Below are 18,031 nucleotides of genomic sequence, written 5' to 3' on the forward strand. Positions count from 1 at the left end.
GGCGCCGTGGTGCATTCCTCGTCATGCGTTGCCCGGACAACGACAGGCACCACAACTCGTTTACAAAGTTCCACCCCTGCAACCACTCAAACTCAACCCTGTGAGGAGGAACGTCATCTGCAAACTGCCGTTAAAAGTTGTGAACCCGCCATTGATTTTGACGTCCCACACTCGCATCTGTCACTCGCAAGCACTACACATCCACAACTCTCACATCCTCTCTCCTTTGCTTAGCTTTCAGCATCCAGCATTCAACCGACTTCAGTTACTCGAGCACAACCGACACCAAACCCAAAAATGTCTTCCACAGTTCTCGGCGAGAGGGACATTAATGCGCCCATGGAGGTGCAGCCTACTGTTGCTGGCAAGGACGTGAAGAACATGGAGTATCATCGCCAAATGTTCCAGTCAAAGATGGCAGAGCCGTACGTTCCCCCTTTTCCAAGCCATGGGCAGAACACAGGCGAGTCATGCTAACAAGTATTCATCCAGGTCGCAGCAATACGTATCCCCTTCCGACAACATTATGAGCCCTTGCTCTTCCAAGATCAACGCACTACGCAACAAGCACATCGCCAAGTTCGTCCACCCTCAAAGGTCCCTCTACCCTCTCGATGCTAATCGTGTCACAGAGCCAAACCCCGTTCCCTTTTCGCACAAGCAAGCAAGAAGAGGCTACAAAGCGACGGCAGCGCCCTCGGTGCACCTCCGTCTAAGCCATGATCGGCCATCTCCAGCAGCCTCTGGCTTTTCAACAACTGTATTACTGTGTCATGTCGCTGCTTCCTTCCTCACAATATGTATTTGGGCATTTGGCGTCGGCGCACCAGATGAAAGAGTTTTCCAACTGGGCGTACATGGTTGTTTGCAAAGGTTTCCCCCCTACAAAATGACATGATGTGACGAGACCCGGGGGTTTTAAATTCAGTCATTCGTATAGAATTGATTCCTTTTGTGTTTTCCTACCATCTATGCTCTCCAAGCGCTGACTATATGAATGACATCTTCGTCTGCCACGGGATGGCTCAATCCTACTCTTTGAGGAATATGCCGCGCGCTGGCTCCCCACACGAGCGCATACTTGAACGTGTCCTTCAGCGTCCGGTGAATACGGTCGCAGACGTCCTCCACGGTGCTGTCTCGCCGGACAATCAGCGCTTCTGAGAAGTCGGGTTCTGCCCCCTTCCTTTTGGTGTAGATCCGGATGAGGGCCAACTCCTTCCAGCATCTCTCCACCACGTCTTGAAGGCCCAAGTCCATTTCGCAACTCATCACCACAGTCTGTGGCTCGCGGGCGAGAGAATCCAGGAAGTCGAGCGACACACCGTCGATCTTGTTGTAGACATAGAGGCACTTGATGTACTTGCGGTGGTCTTTCATAATGACATCGATGAAATCGTCAATGGTCGCGTTCTCGTCGCGTACAAGCACTTCGCAGTTGAGCATCTTGTAGTCTCGTAGAACGCCGGACACCGCGCGCTCGTCGAGGTTTTTCGGGGGCGTCTGGAAGGTGATCTTCATGCCACCAGCCTTCTTTTGCTTTAAGTAGATGTTCCTGTTTCGTGTCAGCCGGTTTCCCAATGATACAGCCCATGCAAAGAGACGCACGGGGGCTCGCAGTTCAAGCGAATGCCAACGGCTTCCAACTCAGCCTCTAGTAACGCCCTTTGCTCGGCACGCTTGGTCGCGTCTAAAATCATGAGGATCATGTCGCTCGTCTTCGCCGCCGAGATGACTTGACGACCTCGTCCCTTTCCCTCAGCAGCGCCCTCAATAATACCCGGGAGATCGAGCAGTTGAATCTCCGCACCGCCATACTCAAGTACACCCGGAATAGCCGTCAGGGTCGTGAAAGCGTACGAGGCAACTTCTGACCTTGTCTTTGTGACTTTGGACAGGAACGTCGACTTTCCCACGGATGGGAAGCCAACGAGAGATATACGTGCATCGCCACTTTTGCTGACATCAAAACCCGCGCCGCCACCGCTGCCTGCACCAGCCGCTGGCTCAAGAAGTTGAGCTCTCAGTCGAGCGAGTTTTCTGGTCACCGTTAAAACGCTTCCATTGAGACCAAAAAAACTCAACGACATACCCTTTCAGTAGACCCAGATGGTATTCTTCAAATCATTAGCAGAGCCAGACGGACGTCGGAACAATCAAAATTACCAGTCGCCTTATTCTCTAGCAAAAATTAGCTTCCGTTTACTGCACAGCTCTCCCCGTGCCATTTCCAAGGTTGAACATCCTGAAAACAGCACCGACAGTGACCACACCTACTCTGTGTCCTTCGCATCTCCTCCTCAATCCTGATGAACATCGTCAGTGCATTGCTCCTCGGCGGGATGCTTGAGCGCGGCGTACTCCTTGATCTTCTCCGTAATGTTGACCATCTTGCCGAATCGAGTGCCCTAGCACTATGCGGATACCTGAAGAAAGGACTTGACAGCACAAATTGGACGTTCCACAGCGTGATGACCGATGCCTGCTCTCAATGAATTTACGTGGGGTCAGTTGCTGAAGTCCATGGCGGCGGCAGAATTCCGCGGTGGGGGCGAATGACATCGCCTGTGGCTGCTGACCGCCTACCGCTTTTGGCACTTCGCTACCAACATTTCTGGAACTCGTCGCCTCGTCGACTGGCCCAAGTTCATCAGCATCGAACATCCACCCACAACGATTCACCACCGCAATGACCGACGTGATAGACCAGGCCACGGAGGTCCAGGTCCCCGTGGGCCAAGAGGAAGAACAGAAAATGGCGCTCACCACGACAAATACCGAGGTCGCTGCGCCAACAGAGAAGAAGGTCAAGAAGATCATCCGCAAAAAGAAGCGACCGGCGCGCGTGCAAATGGATCCTGACGAGCTCACGTCCGAGCCGCCGCCACAGACGGGCACGATTTTCAACATTTGGTACAACAAATGGGCGGGAGGCGATCGCGAGGACAAATACCTATCTCAAACCAAAGCCAAGGGGCGGTGCAACATCGCAAAGGACAGCGGCTACACCAAGGCAGACGCTGTCAACGGGAGCTACTTCTGTCTGCACTTTGCGCGGGGCATTTGTACAAAGGGCCAGGACTGCTCCTACCTACATCGCTTGCCAGGCCCATTTGACATGTTCAACCCGAACGTCGACTGCTTTGGGCGTGACAAACACTCCGACTACCGCGATGACATGGGTGGTGTGGGAAGTTTCATGCGCCAGAACCGCACGGTGTATGTGGGGAGAATACACGTCACGGACGACATTGAGGAGATTGTGGCCAGGCATTTCGCCGAATGGGGGCCTATTGAGCGCAGTACGTGTTTCTCCAGCGTGGTGTTGACCAACGATATGCTAACATTTTGCTAGCTCGCGTCCTGAACAGCCGCGGTGTGGCGTTCATCACATATACCAACGAGGCGAACGCACAATTCGCCAAAGAGGCCATGGCGCATCAATCCCTCGACTCGGACGAAGTTCTCAACGTACGCTGGGCAACCGCCGATCCGAACCCCATGGCCCAGGCCCGCGAGGCGCGACGAATTGAAGAACAAGCGGCTGATGCGATCCGACGCGCACTACCTGCAGAGTTCGTGGCAGAGATTGAGGGCAAAGATCCCGAGGCGAGAAAGAGGAGGAAAATCGAAAGCAGCTACGGACTTGAGGGTTACGAAGCACCGGACGAAGTTCACTTTGCTCGAGGCACCAACGCAGTCAACCCCTTGGGACGGGAAGGGTTCGCGATGGAATACCAAGAACCTCTGATGCTGGAGAATGGCCAGGCAGGCGATACTCCCACTGCGGAAGAAACCGGACAATCGCCACAAGAGCAGCAGCAGCAGCAACAAGAACAAGCAGGGATCTTCTCGAGCAGTACCTTGGCGGCGCTCAACAAGGCTCAGGTGGCATTGACGGCGAAACCGCAAGCAGCAGCAGGGCCATTGGTGGCCTACGACAGTGACAGTGACTGATGTTTGGAACATGTACATATTCAATGATACCAACCTCCAGGAAGAGCAACTAGCTGTTGAATATCCTCGAGTATAAGACCTCGTGCCTTCCGATCCACAGATCCATTATCGGCGTAGCCTGCCCAGCTTCCTCCACTGCCGTGTTCCACTCTCTGTCAATGACCACGTCAATCAGCCGCTGGACCTGCACACTTGCTAGTACTTTCTGCGCCTGGTAGGGACCGAACATGCTCGCCCGCACCGCCGCCGACACCAATGCCTTGACGTGACTTAGCATGAAGACGTACGCCGTCTGCCGCAGGCTCATGCCCACGAGGGCGCAGATGATACCAAAAAGCGGCGCTAGATGGGCAGAGACGAGAGGCACATCCTGACCCTTGCTTTCTCGCAGTAGAGTTGAGAAATCCTTCAGCACTTGCCCGTCGCCGGCCACGGTACTGCGAAAAGACCGCTCCCAAATGCCCAGCAGTGCCCGACCCTGGGCGACGCTCGCCCTCCTGCCCACGGTGCACACAATCGCCGCGTCGAGCTGGTCGTCCAGTTCCGCCAGCTTCGGCGGCGATCGGTGCGCGGCAAGAACAAACGGAAGCGTTGTAGATGCCATGGACGAGATTGACGAGGGGAGAAAGCTGGATGAGAAGGACGCTGCGCGTGGTGGCGTGTGGGCGAGGTAGGACTCCAAGCCACTGCTGAAGGCGAACGACCCCAGGGGCAATTGGGAGTCGGAGAGAAGCAGGAGAAAGTGTGTATGTGAGCCGAGTCCTGGCGCAACGCTGGCCGAGATCGCTGCGTCGTTTGCAGCGGCCAAGTCTTTCTGGGCTGCGTTTTGCGTGCCGGTCAATTGGACATTTTTGAGACGGTTCCTGGCATCTTGAAGACGCGCTTCGAGGAAGCCAATCTCGTCTTGGATTTCTCCCACATTGTTCGCGGCCATGAGGTGTAGAAGTGATGGTTTGGGGGCCTTCGCCTGATAAGGCTGGATTCAAAAATGTGGATTGGCCGCCATCAGTGCGGTCGGTATCGCTGCTACAACTACCGAGTACTGAATATTCGCACGACAAGTGATATCTTCTGGAATCAACGGAACGCCTCGCTTAGGAAAAAAAAAAAAAATATCGATCCCCCAGCTGATTCATGATGGTACAACGTTTTCCTTGTCATTGCCTCCCATACGTGCTCGCGCCCTCAGCTTCTCTGCTCGCCTCTGCTCAATCTTGGCCATGGCCGCTGCGCGACGATCAGGAGGGAGCTTGCTCTTGCCTGCATCCTCTGTTGCCTTTGGGTCAAGCTTCGCGCTCTTGTGCCTCTGCAGCTCAGGATGGTCAAGCTGCACCATACGGCTCTTCAGGTCCAACGTCTCCGTGACCTCGTCCTGGCGAGTGTCTCGACCTGCTCTAGAGGTCGCATTGGCCAGAGCTGAGAGATCTGCATCCATGTTACTTGAGGTCCTCACAGCCGTCGGCGTGACGCCGCCATGTTCCAGGCGCTTCGCAACATCTTCGCCAAGGTAGCCACGGTTGCGCGGTGACCTGGGTACGAAGGGCTGCCACTTAGGCCTTTCTAGGTCTGGGCGTTCACCCAGAGCGCCTGACATCTTGGGTTCGGCCACGTCATCTCCATCTTCATGGAACTGGTCGCGTAAAGTACGTTGGCTCTCTGCCGATGCTTTCCTCGGTGATCCTGACGTTGGCCTTTTGTCCAAAGTACGATGGTTGCGGCGGCTTGTAGCCGTGGTGTGCAGCGTATCGGTCGCAGACGCCACGGCATGGTTGGGCGCGCTGTCCTTTTCAGTCAGTGCCTTTGTCTGTGCTTTGCCGTGATCGCTATTCGCAGATTTCGCTGCGCGGAGTTCTTTTTTCAGCTCTGCAATCTTGGCGTGGGCGCGCTCCAACACAGCTTTGGAGTCGTCATCGTGGTGTTGTGTGTCCTGGCGATACTGCTCGAATTCAGCTTTGAGCTTCGCCAACTCCCTGTCCTTCTCCCTGTTCTCGGCTTTGAGCTCACGGAGCTGATCTCTCAGGTCCTTCGTCCTTGTCGATTCACTCTCTTTGTCCCGACTTTCTGTCTCAGCCTTCGAAGCGCGTTTTTCTGCAGCCTTGAGTTGTTCCTTCAAGGACAACACCTGCTCTCGCAGACTGTTGGTCTCTTTGGCCTGCAATCTAGCCTTTTGCAGCTCGCGTTGGGTTTCCAGCAACGTTTTTTGGGCTCGTGGCGACAGACCCACCTGCTTTCGTCGCCGAGCCTTTTCACCATTATCATCCTCCTTGTCCTGCAAGAAGTCCTCCAGCTGATCTTCCAGCTCTTGGACTCGCTCCCTGTACTGACCGGCAAGGGCCGTCTCCTTAGAGAGCTTTTGGACCATCTCAGCCGAGGCTTCCTCTGCATTCGTATGTTTCGAGACAATTTCCGATGCATTCTCCGCGATCAACTGTTCCATGCTGATGACCTTCGCCTGCTCATCCCGAAGCTTTTCTGCGAGCTCGACGGCCTCTGCATCTTTTTGCTGGGCGTATGACTTGGCCAATTGCTTGTACTTAAGAAGCTTGGCCAGTTCCGCCTTGGCTTCTTGGTGATATTTCTCAAACTCCTCCTTCCAGTATCTGCCCGATGAAGAGTGCGGCTCGTTTAAGTCCAATGTGATGTCATGATGACAGAGATTCTCCTCGTCGGCAGACGAGTTCCCTTCCTCCTCCCAATCGTCGTCGTCAGGTACGTTGGTTTGCGAGCTCGGAGCCGGGGGGTCGGACGCGGCTGCCGTTGTTGTCCTCTTGTTCGTAGCAGCAACCTTCTTCTGGCGTGCCTTTTCCAAGGCCTCGTTCAACCTCGTGCGCTTTGTTTCGTGTGCTTTGGGTTCTGTGGAGCCCTGCGTGTTCTTGACGTCTCGTCCAAATGACACGCGCTTTTGTCGGTTCGCCCCGGTGCCAGGAGTGAGCAGAATCCCTTGCGGCTTCGCGGGTGGTGTCTGCGAGCCTTCGGGTGCCGCAGCGATTCTGGGTTGTCGCGATCGCGGTGCCTCGCGAGGTTGCGCGCCGAATATAGCACTCTTGAAGGCGCGTGCTGCAAAGACAGGTGCAGGAGTATCTGGGATATCTGCCAATGTATTATCTGGAGCCACGTTGTCAGCATCGCATAGTTTCTGGTGCACCACAGCGCGCGCGCGCACCTTCATCTGGCGCGTTTGCAGCAGTCTCGCCGCGCTTGAGCATCCAGCCCAACATGGCGCTGGTTCGTGTGGTTCACGACCAAACTCGTAGATTTATCCCTTTGTCGGTATAGTAAAATTCTCATGTGTTTGAACAATGGCGGTTTATCATGCTCTGGTCTTGTGGTGTGAGGGGCGTTGGTGCGCGCTTCAATGTTTGTGTTTACTTCCCTTTTCGAACAGGTACGTCCAAGACGGTGGAAGTGGATACGTCCCTTAAGCCGTACCCCTGCTCTCAGGGTCAACACGACGTTGGAACCTGGTCCCGAAGCTCGTGTGGATTTCATCTTCACTGTCGTTACTACTATGCGGAGCTTCCCATATGTAGACTTAATAAGTGTATAAGGTGCATGCTAGTATTGGGACATACGTAGCTCAACGTTTATTGAAGTGTTCTTGAGGCCACGCTGGGCGGGCACCGTTTGTGATGGCGTGATGTCAAGCCAACAATAACATTGAAACTTTCCGTCTTGTTGTGCGGAGGATGCAAAGTGTAGACGCCCACAATGCGAGAAGACTAAGAAAGGGATAAACAAAAAAGCTGTCTTGACACTGTTGCTGCATTTGGTTCTGTGTTGAGTATCCTTACACATATGTCAGGCTCATGCTCGGATGACTGTCATCTTTCGTTAGGTGTAGGGTAAGCTAATTTAGTGCGATTGCGGCGTGGAGTTGTGGGCCCGTCACCGCCTTCGAGCCGGCCCCGCCAAAGGCCAGGCAGGTAAGGCAGCTAGCGCATGCTTGACCAGCGTGGCAGAGGTCACTTGAGCCGCCTTTTTGTCCTTGTCACCATTCTCAATCTTCAACAAGTCTCATAAAATCAACCACGGTCAAGTCGTGACCATGAGTCCCTCCCAGTAAGTTCACGGCTGCGGCTGTGATACTTTGTGGGACCTCACGCAAACATGGCGTGGAATGCACATGCATCTAGCGCTCGGACGACTTCGCCCAACAAGACCCCAACTGAACATGACAACACAAGCTTTCCGGGGCTCAAGCCCACCAAGTCCGCCGAAACGGCCAGGATAGATCTGTCCGAGATTCAGAAAGATGAACTTCTGGCTCTCGAAGCGATCTACGCTGATGACTTCGTGGACCATACCGGCGAACAGAGTGCGTGGAAGGTATGCGTCCCCGTCTATCCATGTCCCTGTCGCTAGCACCCGGACTTACAGATGTGTCTAGAAAACGGAGCCTACCTTTGATATCCACATCAGGTCAACAATTGATGAAGACTTCTCACTTACAGTGAGATTTGTTATGAATGCGTCCTATCCCAAGTCGCCACCTATAATCAGCCCACGGAATCATGGACACCTCCGCGAGGTCATCAGGTTCAAGCTTCAAAAGTTCCTCGAAACCCAGCCCAAGATCCTTGCTGAAGATGGCGAAGCCATGATTATGCAGATTGTGGATGGCGTCCGTGAGATTCTCGATGACGCCGCCCAGAAGAAGGCTGATGGTAGGGACCTGCCGTCTCTGGAGGTTGAGCGTGAACGCCACGAGGCTCAACTAGCCACTGCAGCGAAGGAGAGGAAGGAGCAGGAACAACGCGAAAGGGACGAGCAGAACAAAGAAGAGGAGCGCGTAATGGCTGCAATGCTGCAAAAGGAGATTGACCGGAAAGCGCAAACTGCAAAGGAGTTCAGGTTGGGACGCCAGTCTAATGGACACTCCCAAGGGCCATCCGACAACAGCCCCTCGGCCTCAGAAACTCTCGAATTCGACCAGTACTGCCATACCACGGACAAGAAAGGCGATCCCATATCGTTCCTCGCCGTCACCGACAAGGATGACCCTATACCGGGCCCAGTCTCTATCATATACAGTGTGCGACCTGTCTTTACGCAAGGGCCAGGACGACACGTGATGGCCTTGAAAGAGGCTGTTCTCCGCCCGAACGTGAGCAAGGAGTCGAAAGACTTCAAGAAGCAGCTCCAGACGCTCGAGTCGCGATTGCAGGATCTGAAGCAGGGCAAGGTGAGGCATGCGCACCTCGTTGAGGTTTTGGATTTCAAAGTCGAGAGCAGCACCACCGTTGACTCTCTACCCTCTCTTTCGTGGAGGGTCAGCGTCTTGACGCCTCTGGCTGACAAAGGTTCTTTGGAAGAATATCTGGCCGATTCACCAGGCATTGAGCTTGGCAAGGTGCGGTCCTGGACCAGGGATTTGCTAGATGCCTTGAATTTCCTGCACAACAAGAACATCGTCCACGGTGATATTCACTCGGGCAACGTCTTGCTCTTCCGTGGCCCTACGGGCACGATCCCGAAACTTTCAGACGCAGGATATCAGCGAGAGATACACAACATGGCAGTCAAGCGTGGCATGCCCATCCTGGAATCTTCCAAGTCCGCGTATTGGCTGGCCCCTGAGATAGCCGGAGTGTCGAAACCGCCGTACACATACAAGACAGACGTATGGGACTTTGGCATTGTATTTGTGGAGCTTATCTTCGGATCGAATATCCTGCGGCAATACTCCTCGCCGAGAAATCTCATGGACTCTCTGCCACTTTCACGGTCTTTGCAAGAGCTCGTTGGTCGCTTTTTCAAAGAAGAGAAGCAGAAAAGGCCACGCCCATTCGAATTGGGATCCAGTGAGTTTCTGGCAACAGACGCGCCTGTCATGGTAGAGGATCATGCCAACTCCTTGCCGCGAACGCCTATGCTTTCGACGTCAAGCACGCCTCACACACCGGGCATTCGACGAGATTCCATGTCGCGACCCGCTGGATTTTCCCGTTATGCAGAAGACTTCATCGAGGAGGGCCGGCTAGGCAAAGGCGGGTTTGGAGAAGTTGTCAAGGCTCGGCAGAAGCTTGACGGCCATATCTACGCAATCAAGAAGATCACCCAGCGATCCCAACATAGCCTCACAGAGGTTTTGAAAGAAGTCAGACTTCTTTCTCGGCTCAGTCACCCGGCTGTTGTCCGTTACTACAGCACGTGGGTCGAGGAAGTTGCTGTAGATGCTGGAAGTAGTGATACCGCTACCCTCACATCGACAGAAGGTGTCACGGGAGACACAGGAATCTCAGGCTCTCAAGCTGCCGAGTCTGGCGATGTTGATATGCAATTTCATACCAGCACCGGCGGCTTGGATTTCATCTCGTCTAATGCAGGAGTACAGTTCGGCTATGATGATGATGAGTCGGAGGAAGAAGAGGGTGATGACTACTTTAACTCAGACGATGATGACGAAGATGACGACGGCGAAAGCACCGAGGAGGAAAACGACTCAGACGAGCGTGCTGTCTCGCCGTTGCGGGAGCGGGGAACCAGGCGCTCCTCGCGTTTCCAGCGCCCTTTCAAGACTGTCCTCTACATCTCGATGGAATATTGCGAGAAGCGGGTAGGTCAAGTTTTTGTGCGAAATCCACGAGAAGCTGACCATGGTTTCAAAGACACTGCGCGACTTGATCAACCGTAATTTGTACAAGGACAACCAAGAAGTCTGGCGGCTGTTCAGGCAGACCTTGGAAGGGCTGGCGCACATTCACGGCTTGAGCATTGTCCATCGTGATCTGAAGCCTGAAAATGTCTTCATCAGTAATTCTGACGGGTCAGATAATGTCAAGATCGGCGACTTTGGACTGGCGACCAGTGGGCAGTTTTCCGTGGATAGGGTCCTCGCGAACGGGTTTGAAACAGATGACATGACGAAGAGCATCGGCACGGCTTCGTATTCAGCGCCCGAGGTCAGGTCAGCTGTGAACGGGATGTACAGCACCAAAGTCGACGTATGGACTATCAAAATACCCAAAACCGCTCATAAGCTAACTACAGTAGATGTACTCTCTTGGCATCATCTTCTTCGAGATGTGCTACATTCCCATGGTAGGCATGCACAAGGCCGATGTCATTGGGCGGCTGCGCCGTGCTGAGCCTGCTCTGCCATCCGACTTCCAATCTCCCGATAAAAACCAAGTTGATATTGTCCTATCCCTCCTCTGCCACAATCCGAAGGACCGACCATCCAGCTCTGCCCTGTTGAAAAGTGGCAAACTGCCAGAGCCAATGCAGAGCGAGACAATATCACGGGCCATGGCCAGCTTAGCTGATCCCAACTCTCCCTACGATGGCCAAATCCGGTCGGCGCTCTTTGCTCGTCCACTTGAGAAGACAAAAAACTACGCGTGGGACTTGAACTCGGTGGAGCTGACGCCCCAGGAGCTGTTAAACCAGCACATCGTGGAGCAAAGACTGACGTCCATCTTCCGTCGTCATGGCGCTTTGCCTTCTCGACGAAGTTCCATCTTCCCACGCTCGACGCACTATGGCGATAATGCCGTTCAGCTGCTCGATCGACACGGCACAGTGCTACAGCTCCCGTTCGACCTGACCATGAGCCATGCCCGGATGATGGCCAAGTCGACAAGCACCTTGCCTGTACAGAAGACATTTTGTTTTGGCACGGTGTATCGCGACAGGCAGGACAGTGGCCAGCCTCTGGAGTTCAACGCCGTTGACTTTGACATTGTGACGTCGAATACCTTGCATCTTGCATCGCATGAGGCGGAGGTGCTGAAAGTCCTCGACGAAATTATTCACATATTTCCGGCCCTGAACCCAGCGCAGATGTGCTTCCAGGTCGGGCATTCCGATCTGCTCAGGCTCATCTTTGAGCACTGTGGCGTGGAGCCCCTTTGCTACAAGGCAGCGGCTGAACAGTTGTCCAAACTTAATGTCCACGGGGTGACTTGGCAGAAAATTAGCGCCGAGCTGCGGTCGCCAGCAGTTGGGGTCTCGGCAACGAGTGTGGACGAGCTGCAGCGCTTCGACTTCAGGGACACTCCGAAGCAGACCTTTGCGAAGCTCAAGACACTCTTCGAGGGCACTGACATGTTTCAACGTGCATCGTCTGTCATTGCTCACCTCAAAGAAGTTGTCGAATACACGAGGCGTCTCAACATTGGTGTCCGACTGTATATCAGCCCCTTGAGCAGTTTCAAGGAGGACTTTTACACAGGCGGCATATTGTTCAGCTGCATTTACGACCGCAAGAAGAAGGATGTCTTTGCTGCTGGTGGGCGCTACGACAATTTAATCCGGGAGCAGCGCCCCAAGATTGGGGGCCAACTGCAGGAGAAACACGCGGTTGGCTTCAGTCTGTCTTGGGACAGACTGTGCAAAGTCCCCAAGGCAGGCAAGGCGTTCCTCAAGAAGGGCGAAGAAGAAGCTTTGGGTATGTTCGACGCCAACCGATGCGACGCGCTCGTTGCAAGCTTCAATGCAACAGTCCGCAACTCCATGGGGTACGACATTTTGCAGGTCCTGTGGCAGAACGATATCAGTGCCGAGCTGGCACAGGATGCTCGGTCGCCGGAGGACCTAATGGCGAAACACCGCGATGATTCATATTCGTGGATCATCATCGTCAAGCAGGACTCGATGCTCAAGATCAAGAGCCTACGTCGAAAGGACGTGCCTGATGCCGACGTGCCCGCACCGCAATTGCTGTCCTGGCTGAGAGCAGACATGCGAGAGCGGGATCCCAGGGGTGCCAGTAAGATCAAGGCACACACTCCGCACTCGGCAGCAGACATGGGTTTCGGCGAAGGCAAGCGTGAAAGCGAAGTGCTTGTGCTGGCGGCCCAGACCAAGAGCAAGAAGTTCAACCGACGCACCGTCGTCGAGCAGGCGCAATCCGAGGTGGTAACGCTCATGGGCTCCTATACGGATGGGCCGATTCTGGCCGTCGAGGGCATCTCCGATGCTGTGTTGGACGCCATTCGCGCCGCGCCGCTCTCGAGCCCGGATAAGTGGCGGCGATTGAGTGAATCGGTGGGCGGCGTGGAGAGGCACTATGTGGGCAACATTCGGGAGCAATTGTCCAACTGGAGAGCGAGATTCGAGACGGGCGGCTCGCAGCTTTGCTTCTTGTACAATTTCCGGACGAGCCACTGCGTGTTCTATGATTTGGGAGCGTGATGGGGCGATAGGGGCAGTAAGCAGAAATACTATCGACATTCTATAGAACGCAGCGTCCTTCTGTACAGTACTTTGCGCGAGGACAGTTGTGCACTATCCTCGTAATTTGTCTTCATCAGAGTAGACAAAAGCTCAAAGTTCCACGAAGACACTCCTAGCCTTGACATGAGTCAACTCTAGTATCGTCGATACGTCACCACGACACAGGCGAAGTCTTCTTCTATTCAGGACCAGCTCACGATCACGCGTGTATATATAGATGTCCTGACGAGTCAAGGTCTGTGAAAGCCAAGTTGATCCCTTCTCACCTGATCTTCCTTCGCCACTCGCGTATCTCCGCAACAAAATCGTCGGGCACCTCCCACGCCGCAAAATGACCGCCCCTTTGCGTCTCGTTCCAATGGACGATATTGGTGTAATACCGCTCACACCATTGCTTTGGCGCATAGCTGTTATCGCCGCCAAACCAGCTCACGCCAACCGGTATATTGATCGGCCAGGCGGTCGAGTCGAACTCGCATTCCCAATAGAAGCGAGCAGATGATGTGCCCGAATTGGAGAGCCAGTACAGCATGATCGTGTCGAGCATCTCGTCTTTGCTGAACACGGACTCGACATCGCCATCGTGATGAGACCAGTCTCTATATTTTTCATACATCCAGGCGGCCAGGGCGACCGGTGAGTCGGCAAGCCCGTAGCCAATAGTCTGCGGTCTTGTTGACTGCTGCAAAGAGTACCCGCGGTGACCAGCATCCCGATGGCCTTCCAGGCACATCGCTCGCTCCTCGCCCTTTGTATCGGGGATTGGGACCTGGACTTCTTTCTGCAAAGGGGATTAGCATGTCTCTTCAGAGGCTGTTTCGAGAGAAAAATTGCCTTGGGTTCAAAGAAGATGGAGCTGAAATGAACGCTCTCCAATCCTCTCGGTTCTTGGTGACCCAGACTTGCGACCACATGAGCCCCCCAATCGCCGCCTTGGGCGACCCATCCGTCGTCTGCGTAGCCCAGATGTTGCATCAGCGTTGCCCATGCACGCGCCGTGCGACGGTAATCCCATCCAGTCTCTGTCGGCTTCCCAGAAAAGGCATAGCCTGGCAGTGCTGGAACGACGAGGTGAAACGCATCCTCAGGTGAGCCGCCGTCCGACTCGGGGTCCACGAGCTTGTCGACTATGTGCCTGAATTCCAGGACGGAACCAGGCCAGCCATGCGTAAGCACAAGAGGGAGAGCATTCTCATGCTTGGACCGAACGTGCAGGAAGTAAATGTCCACTCCGTCAATGGTCGCCGTGAACTGAGGATACGAGTTGAGCAGCGCTTCGCATCGTCGCCAGTCGTATCCTGTCTGCCAGTGCTCGCAAAGGTCTTGTATAGCCGCGAGTGGGACACCTTGAGACCAATCGGTGACTGTCTCCTTGTCCGGCCAGCGGGTTAAACGAAGACGTGTTTGCAAGTCGTCGAGAGTGGACTGAGCGATGGAGACCTCGAAAGGGTGGACAAGACTGGATGTTGGCGAAGCCATTGTTGTCTGGATGGATGTTCGAGGCAGGTGGTAGGAATATGAAACTACTCTGACTTTCGTCCTCGATAGAGTGCACAGAGAGATTAAATGGCTGTACCCGAACTATTTATTATCAATTTGTCTGAATCTATCGTGATTCCTTCGACGTCATTTTCGGGAAGTATTTCTAATGATCTCTTGGCGGGGGATGGATCCTCTTACAAAGTGTTGTGTGCCAGGCCCAGTCACTGCCCTGATTGGTCAGGCTGCACATTCGGCCCACAGCTGCCCTCAAAAGGCAGCATCTTCGCGCTATCGCGTTCTTCCTCTTTTGATAGCATCAGCATGTTCTTCAGATAGAGAATTCATCATCTTCCTTCTCTTCTGATCTGTTGTTCATCATCATCTTCATACAAAGAGTCCATGATCCTCATCCGGCTGCTTACGGATCTAGATCACTCTTCTATTATAGAGTGGAAGGCGGCCCCTAGGTTCGCACCCGGATACGGATTTAGATTTGCCGCACCCAGTGCGGCAATTATGTAAGCAGGTAAATGCCTCAACACCACACAACACATAAGGGGCTGCCACTATTACTACACGTTAGTAATTATACGCTACCGCTATAGCCCAAGCAGCATTTCCTGACGATATACTCCCGCCGGAGGGTATATATAACTCACGAGAGGCTCTTCTTACCGCTATTAATTCCTAGGTAAAGCCTCGAGGCTATGCATTTACGATAGGGAAGTCCTTAAAGACCTAAAGTAGCCGGGTTAAAGTTATCTTCTCTTGTGATCGAAATAGGCTATTATTAAGCGTATTTACCGAACGAAAACGCCGTATATATAGCTAAGGAATAAGTTATAAGTTCTTAGTCCTTGCTAAAGAGTCCTTAGATAGAACTTCGTGGGTCTTAAGCTATCGACCGGGCTAGGAATACTCTTTTTATAATCACTCGCTAAGCTAAGATCTGTCTATATATCTAGTATACCGAAAGTTATTTACTAAAGATCAAACTTTAGTTATTAATCTTGTTAAAAATAGGGACCCAATGCCCCTATTAGGTGCCTTACGAGGCCCTCTCACACGATACTTACAGGGGCCCCCTGAATCTTATAGGGATCTTTCAGGGGACTGATACAAGGGTCCACAGCGCTTACGAATGCGCTTACGAATGCGCTTACGAATATAGTGCTTCTAAAGCCTTCTATAATATTCGAAGGTTAGCACTACCTGTGACGTTCGGGTCTAGACTAGCTACCGGGTAGATAGAATAGAAGTCGGTTGTTGAACCGAGTACACTAGGATGTCGTTGACTTAAGCGGTCGGGTCATAGTCTATATGCGAGATAGTAGATCTTGCGTAGATAATTATATTAATAGCTAGGGAGAGCTAGTAGAGACTGACTATAGTGAAGCTGGGCTTCCTATATACTAAGTCGATTATTATCCCCGATAATAATCTATCTACTTATTCGTAGCGATTCGTGGTAATCGTAATAATCGCGAGAGCGATTATTTATATAAGTAATAATCGTATTATAAATAATAGAAAAAAGTAAGGCGTGCCTAAAAGCACGTAAAGGCTATATATTAGGTCGTAATATAATACCCCTCCTCTTAAGATCTTATCCCTAAGATTATTTAAACGCCTATCCCCGTCTTATTAGTTTTAGTAAGTTTTATATTTAATCCTCCTTATTATATCCGGTCGTGTTACTAAACGCGCGTAGAAATCGTCTATTAATACTAAAGAGCGTAAGATCCGACTTCTTAAAACTATTTTCGCGTATTCTATTAATATACTTATTTACTTTAATTACGAGCGTCGTAGGCTTAAGACCTATTAGGTCTCTACCGATAATTCTTCCCGTTATACTAAGTATATTCGCTCGAACTATTTAGCTTACGATATTAGCGGAGTATCTACCTCGTAGCTTCGTAAGATTACTAAATAATACTAGAAACTTAAGACCGAACTCGAGCGTACGGAGGAAAAAGTACTCTATCTTCGAAAATAAAAGAAATTATAGTTCGAGAAGATAATAAGGGCCGTGTCTCGTGGTATTAATAGTATAGAGGAGCTAGAGCGCGTAGAACGTAAGGAGGCCGAACGCGAGTAAAGGCGATCGGAGGTATCGGGTTCCTCCGCTAGCTATTCCTCTACCGAGAATATCCTAGAGCCTGACTTTATATAGACTTAGGATACGGTATACGAAGATATACCGCTAGATCTATCTATTTTAGCTGATTTTAGTTTAGCTAGGCCCGATAGAATTACTATAATAGGTGGCTATAGTTTATAAAGTATTTAGCGGGTTCTTATATATTTTCGTTACTTACGTACCCTTTTTATTTAATAAGGTATTTAATTTCTTTATTAATTCTTTATTTATTAAGAACTCGTTCTAGTTCGTAGAGTTCTTCGAGAACCTCTAGTTCGTACTTAGTTTTTACGTTTTATAGTACTTTTTCGAGGAGTAAGATATAAAAACCTAGGTATATCCTTATACTTAAGGGTAATAAAAGTTTATAGTTAGTATCTAAAATAATTTTATTAATTTTAAATAGTCTAAGTTTTTTATAATCGAGCTTTAGTAAAGGTCGAGTTATTATGAAATTTTTATATAGTAAGTAAACTATATCTCCCCTTCGAAAGATCGGTCCCTTTAATCTTTTCTTATTATAGTACTTTAATATTCGTATACGTACGAATTCGAGTTATTTTTTATATATTCGTATAGAGAGTATAATTAGTCCGCTTTAAGTATTACTTTTTTAGCTAGGGGTCTATCCCTTAGTGTTTTATTACTAAACTCGGGTTTATATCTATAGTTTACGTAAAATAGTAAGACTTAGGTTAATTCCGTAGGTACGCTATTATAAGCGAGTTAGGCGAGTAGTAGTTTCGAGACTTAATCGTTTTATTTATAGTTAATATAGTACTATAGGTATTATTCTAATATTTAGTTTAATCTTTTTATTTATCTATCTATCTACGGGTAGTAAGCTATACTAAGCTTATACTTAGTTCCTAATTAAGCTATTAAGGCTTACTAGAATTTAGAGGTAAATATTATTCCTTTATCTAAAATAATTTTTTCTAGGAGGCCGTGGTTAGCTATAATATATTTAAGTATAGTATATATTAGTATTTCTATATCCGTTATTTCTTAATATAATAAAAAATATCCGAATTTATTTATTCGGTCTATAATAACGAATATACTATTATATTCGATATTAGATTCTAGTTTAATTAACCTAGGTAGCTTCGTGATATAGTTAAAAGCTATTAATTCCTATAGTCTTAAAGGCACGGGTAGTGGCTTTAATTCTTTATATAGTTTATACCGAGTAGCCTTATTATATATATAATCTTCGTATTATCGGACGATACGTGCGATATCTACTTTAATCCCTTAGTAGTTATACGT

The 18,031-nt window shown here is 50.9% G+C and overlaps 7 protein-coding genes across 7 annotated transcripts; 3 read left to right on the forward strand and 4 right to left on the reverse strand.

The window, feature by feature from the left end:
• Positions 1–297: 297 nt before the first annotated feature.
• J7T54_008173 (Spo12 family) lies at positions 298–723 on the forward strand (the record flags this gene model as incomplete). The annotated part of the gene is made up of 3 exons (XM_051502777.1): positions 298–425; positions 493–579; positions 633–723. 3 exons carry the CDS (start codon positions 298–300, stop codon positions 721–723), a joined length of 306 nt encoding a protein of 101 aa, XP_051365935.1.
• Positions 724–969: 246 nt separating this feature from the next.
• Positions 970–2,390, reverse strand: J7T54_008174 (Ribosome-interacting GTPase-like protein; the record flags this gene model as incomplete). The annotated part of the gene is made up of 4 exons (XM_051502778.1): positions 970–1,555; positions 1,609–2,002; positions 2,278–2,306; positions 2,362–2,390. 4 exons carry the CDS (start codon positions 2,388–2,390, stop codon positions 970–972), a joined length of 1,038 nt encoding a protein of 345 aa, XP_051365936.1.
• A 299-nt stretch (positions 2,391–2,689) lies between these two features.
• J7T54_008175 (Pre-mRNA-splicing factor CWC2) lies at positions 2,690–3,957 on the forward strand (the record flags this gene model as incomplete). The annotated part of the gene is made up of 2 exons (XM_051502779.1): positions 2,690–3,302; positions 3,356–3,957. The coding sequence occupies 2 exons, from the start codon at positions 2,690–2,692 to the stop codon at positions 3,955–3,957; spliced, it is 1,215 nt and encodes a 404-aa protein (XP_051365937.1).
• A 49-nt stretch (positions 3,958–4,006) lies between these two features.
• J7T54_008176 (putative urease accessory protein-like protein) lies at positions 4,007–4,891 on the reverse strand (the record flags this gene model as incomplete). Its single annotated transcript, XM_051502780.1, has 1 exon — positions 4,007–4,891. The coding sequence occupies one exon, from the start codon at positions 4,889–4,891 to the stop codon at positions 4,007–4,009; it is 885 nt and encodes a 294-aa protein (XP_051365938.1).
• A 198-nt stretch (positions 4,892–5,089) lies between these two features.
• On the reverse strand, positions 5,090–7,175 carry J7T54_008177 (uncharacterized protein; the record flags this gene model as incomplete). Its single annotated transcript, XM_051502782.1, has 2 exons — positions 5,090–7,062; positions 7,121–7,175. 2 exons carry the CDS (start codon positions 7,173–7,175, stop codon positions 5,090–5,092), a joined length of 2,028 nt encoding a protein of 675 aa, XP_051365939.1.
• An 827-nt stretch (positions 7,176–8,002) lies between these two features.
• J7T54_008178 (Serine/threonine-protein kinase-like protein) lies at positions 8,003–13,092 on the forward strand (the record flags this gene model as incomplete). The annotated part of the gene is made up of 6 exons (XM_051502783.1): positions 8,003–8,016; positions 8,142–8,283; positions 8,345–9,758; positions 9,912–10,513; positions 10,566–10,901; positions 10,951–13,092. 6 exons carry the CDS (start codon positions 8,003–8,005, stop codon positions 13,090–13,092), a joined length of 4,650 nt encoding a protein of 1,549 aa, XP_051365940.1.
• Positions 13,093–13,396: 304 nt separating this feature from the next.
• On the reverse strand, positions 13,397–14,613 carry J7T54_008179 (uncharacterized protein; the record flags this gene model as incomplete). Its single annotated transcript, XM_051502784.1, has 2 exons — positions 13,397–13,911; positions 14,037–14,613. 2 exons carry the CDS (start codon positions 14,611–14,613, stop codon positions 13,397–13,399), a joined length of 1,092 nt encoding a protein of 363 aa, XP_051365941.1.
• Positions 14,614–18,031: the final 3,418 nt, after the last annotated feature.

Source organism: Emericellopsis cladophorae, assembly GCF_022114955.1.
Source record: "Emericellopsis cladophorae strain MUM 19.33 chromosome Unknown NODE_3_length_1261782_cov_116_963312, whole genome shotgun sequence".
NCBI lineage: Eukaryota > Fungi > Ascomycota > Sordariomycetes > Hypocreales > Bionectriaceae > Emericellopsis > Emericellopsis cladophorae.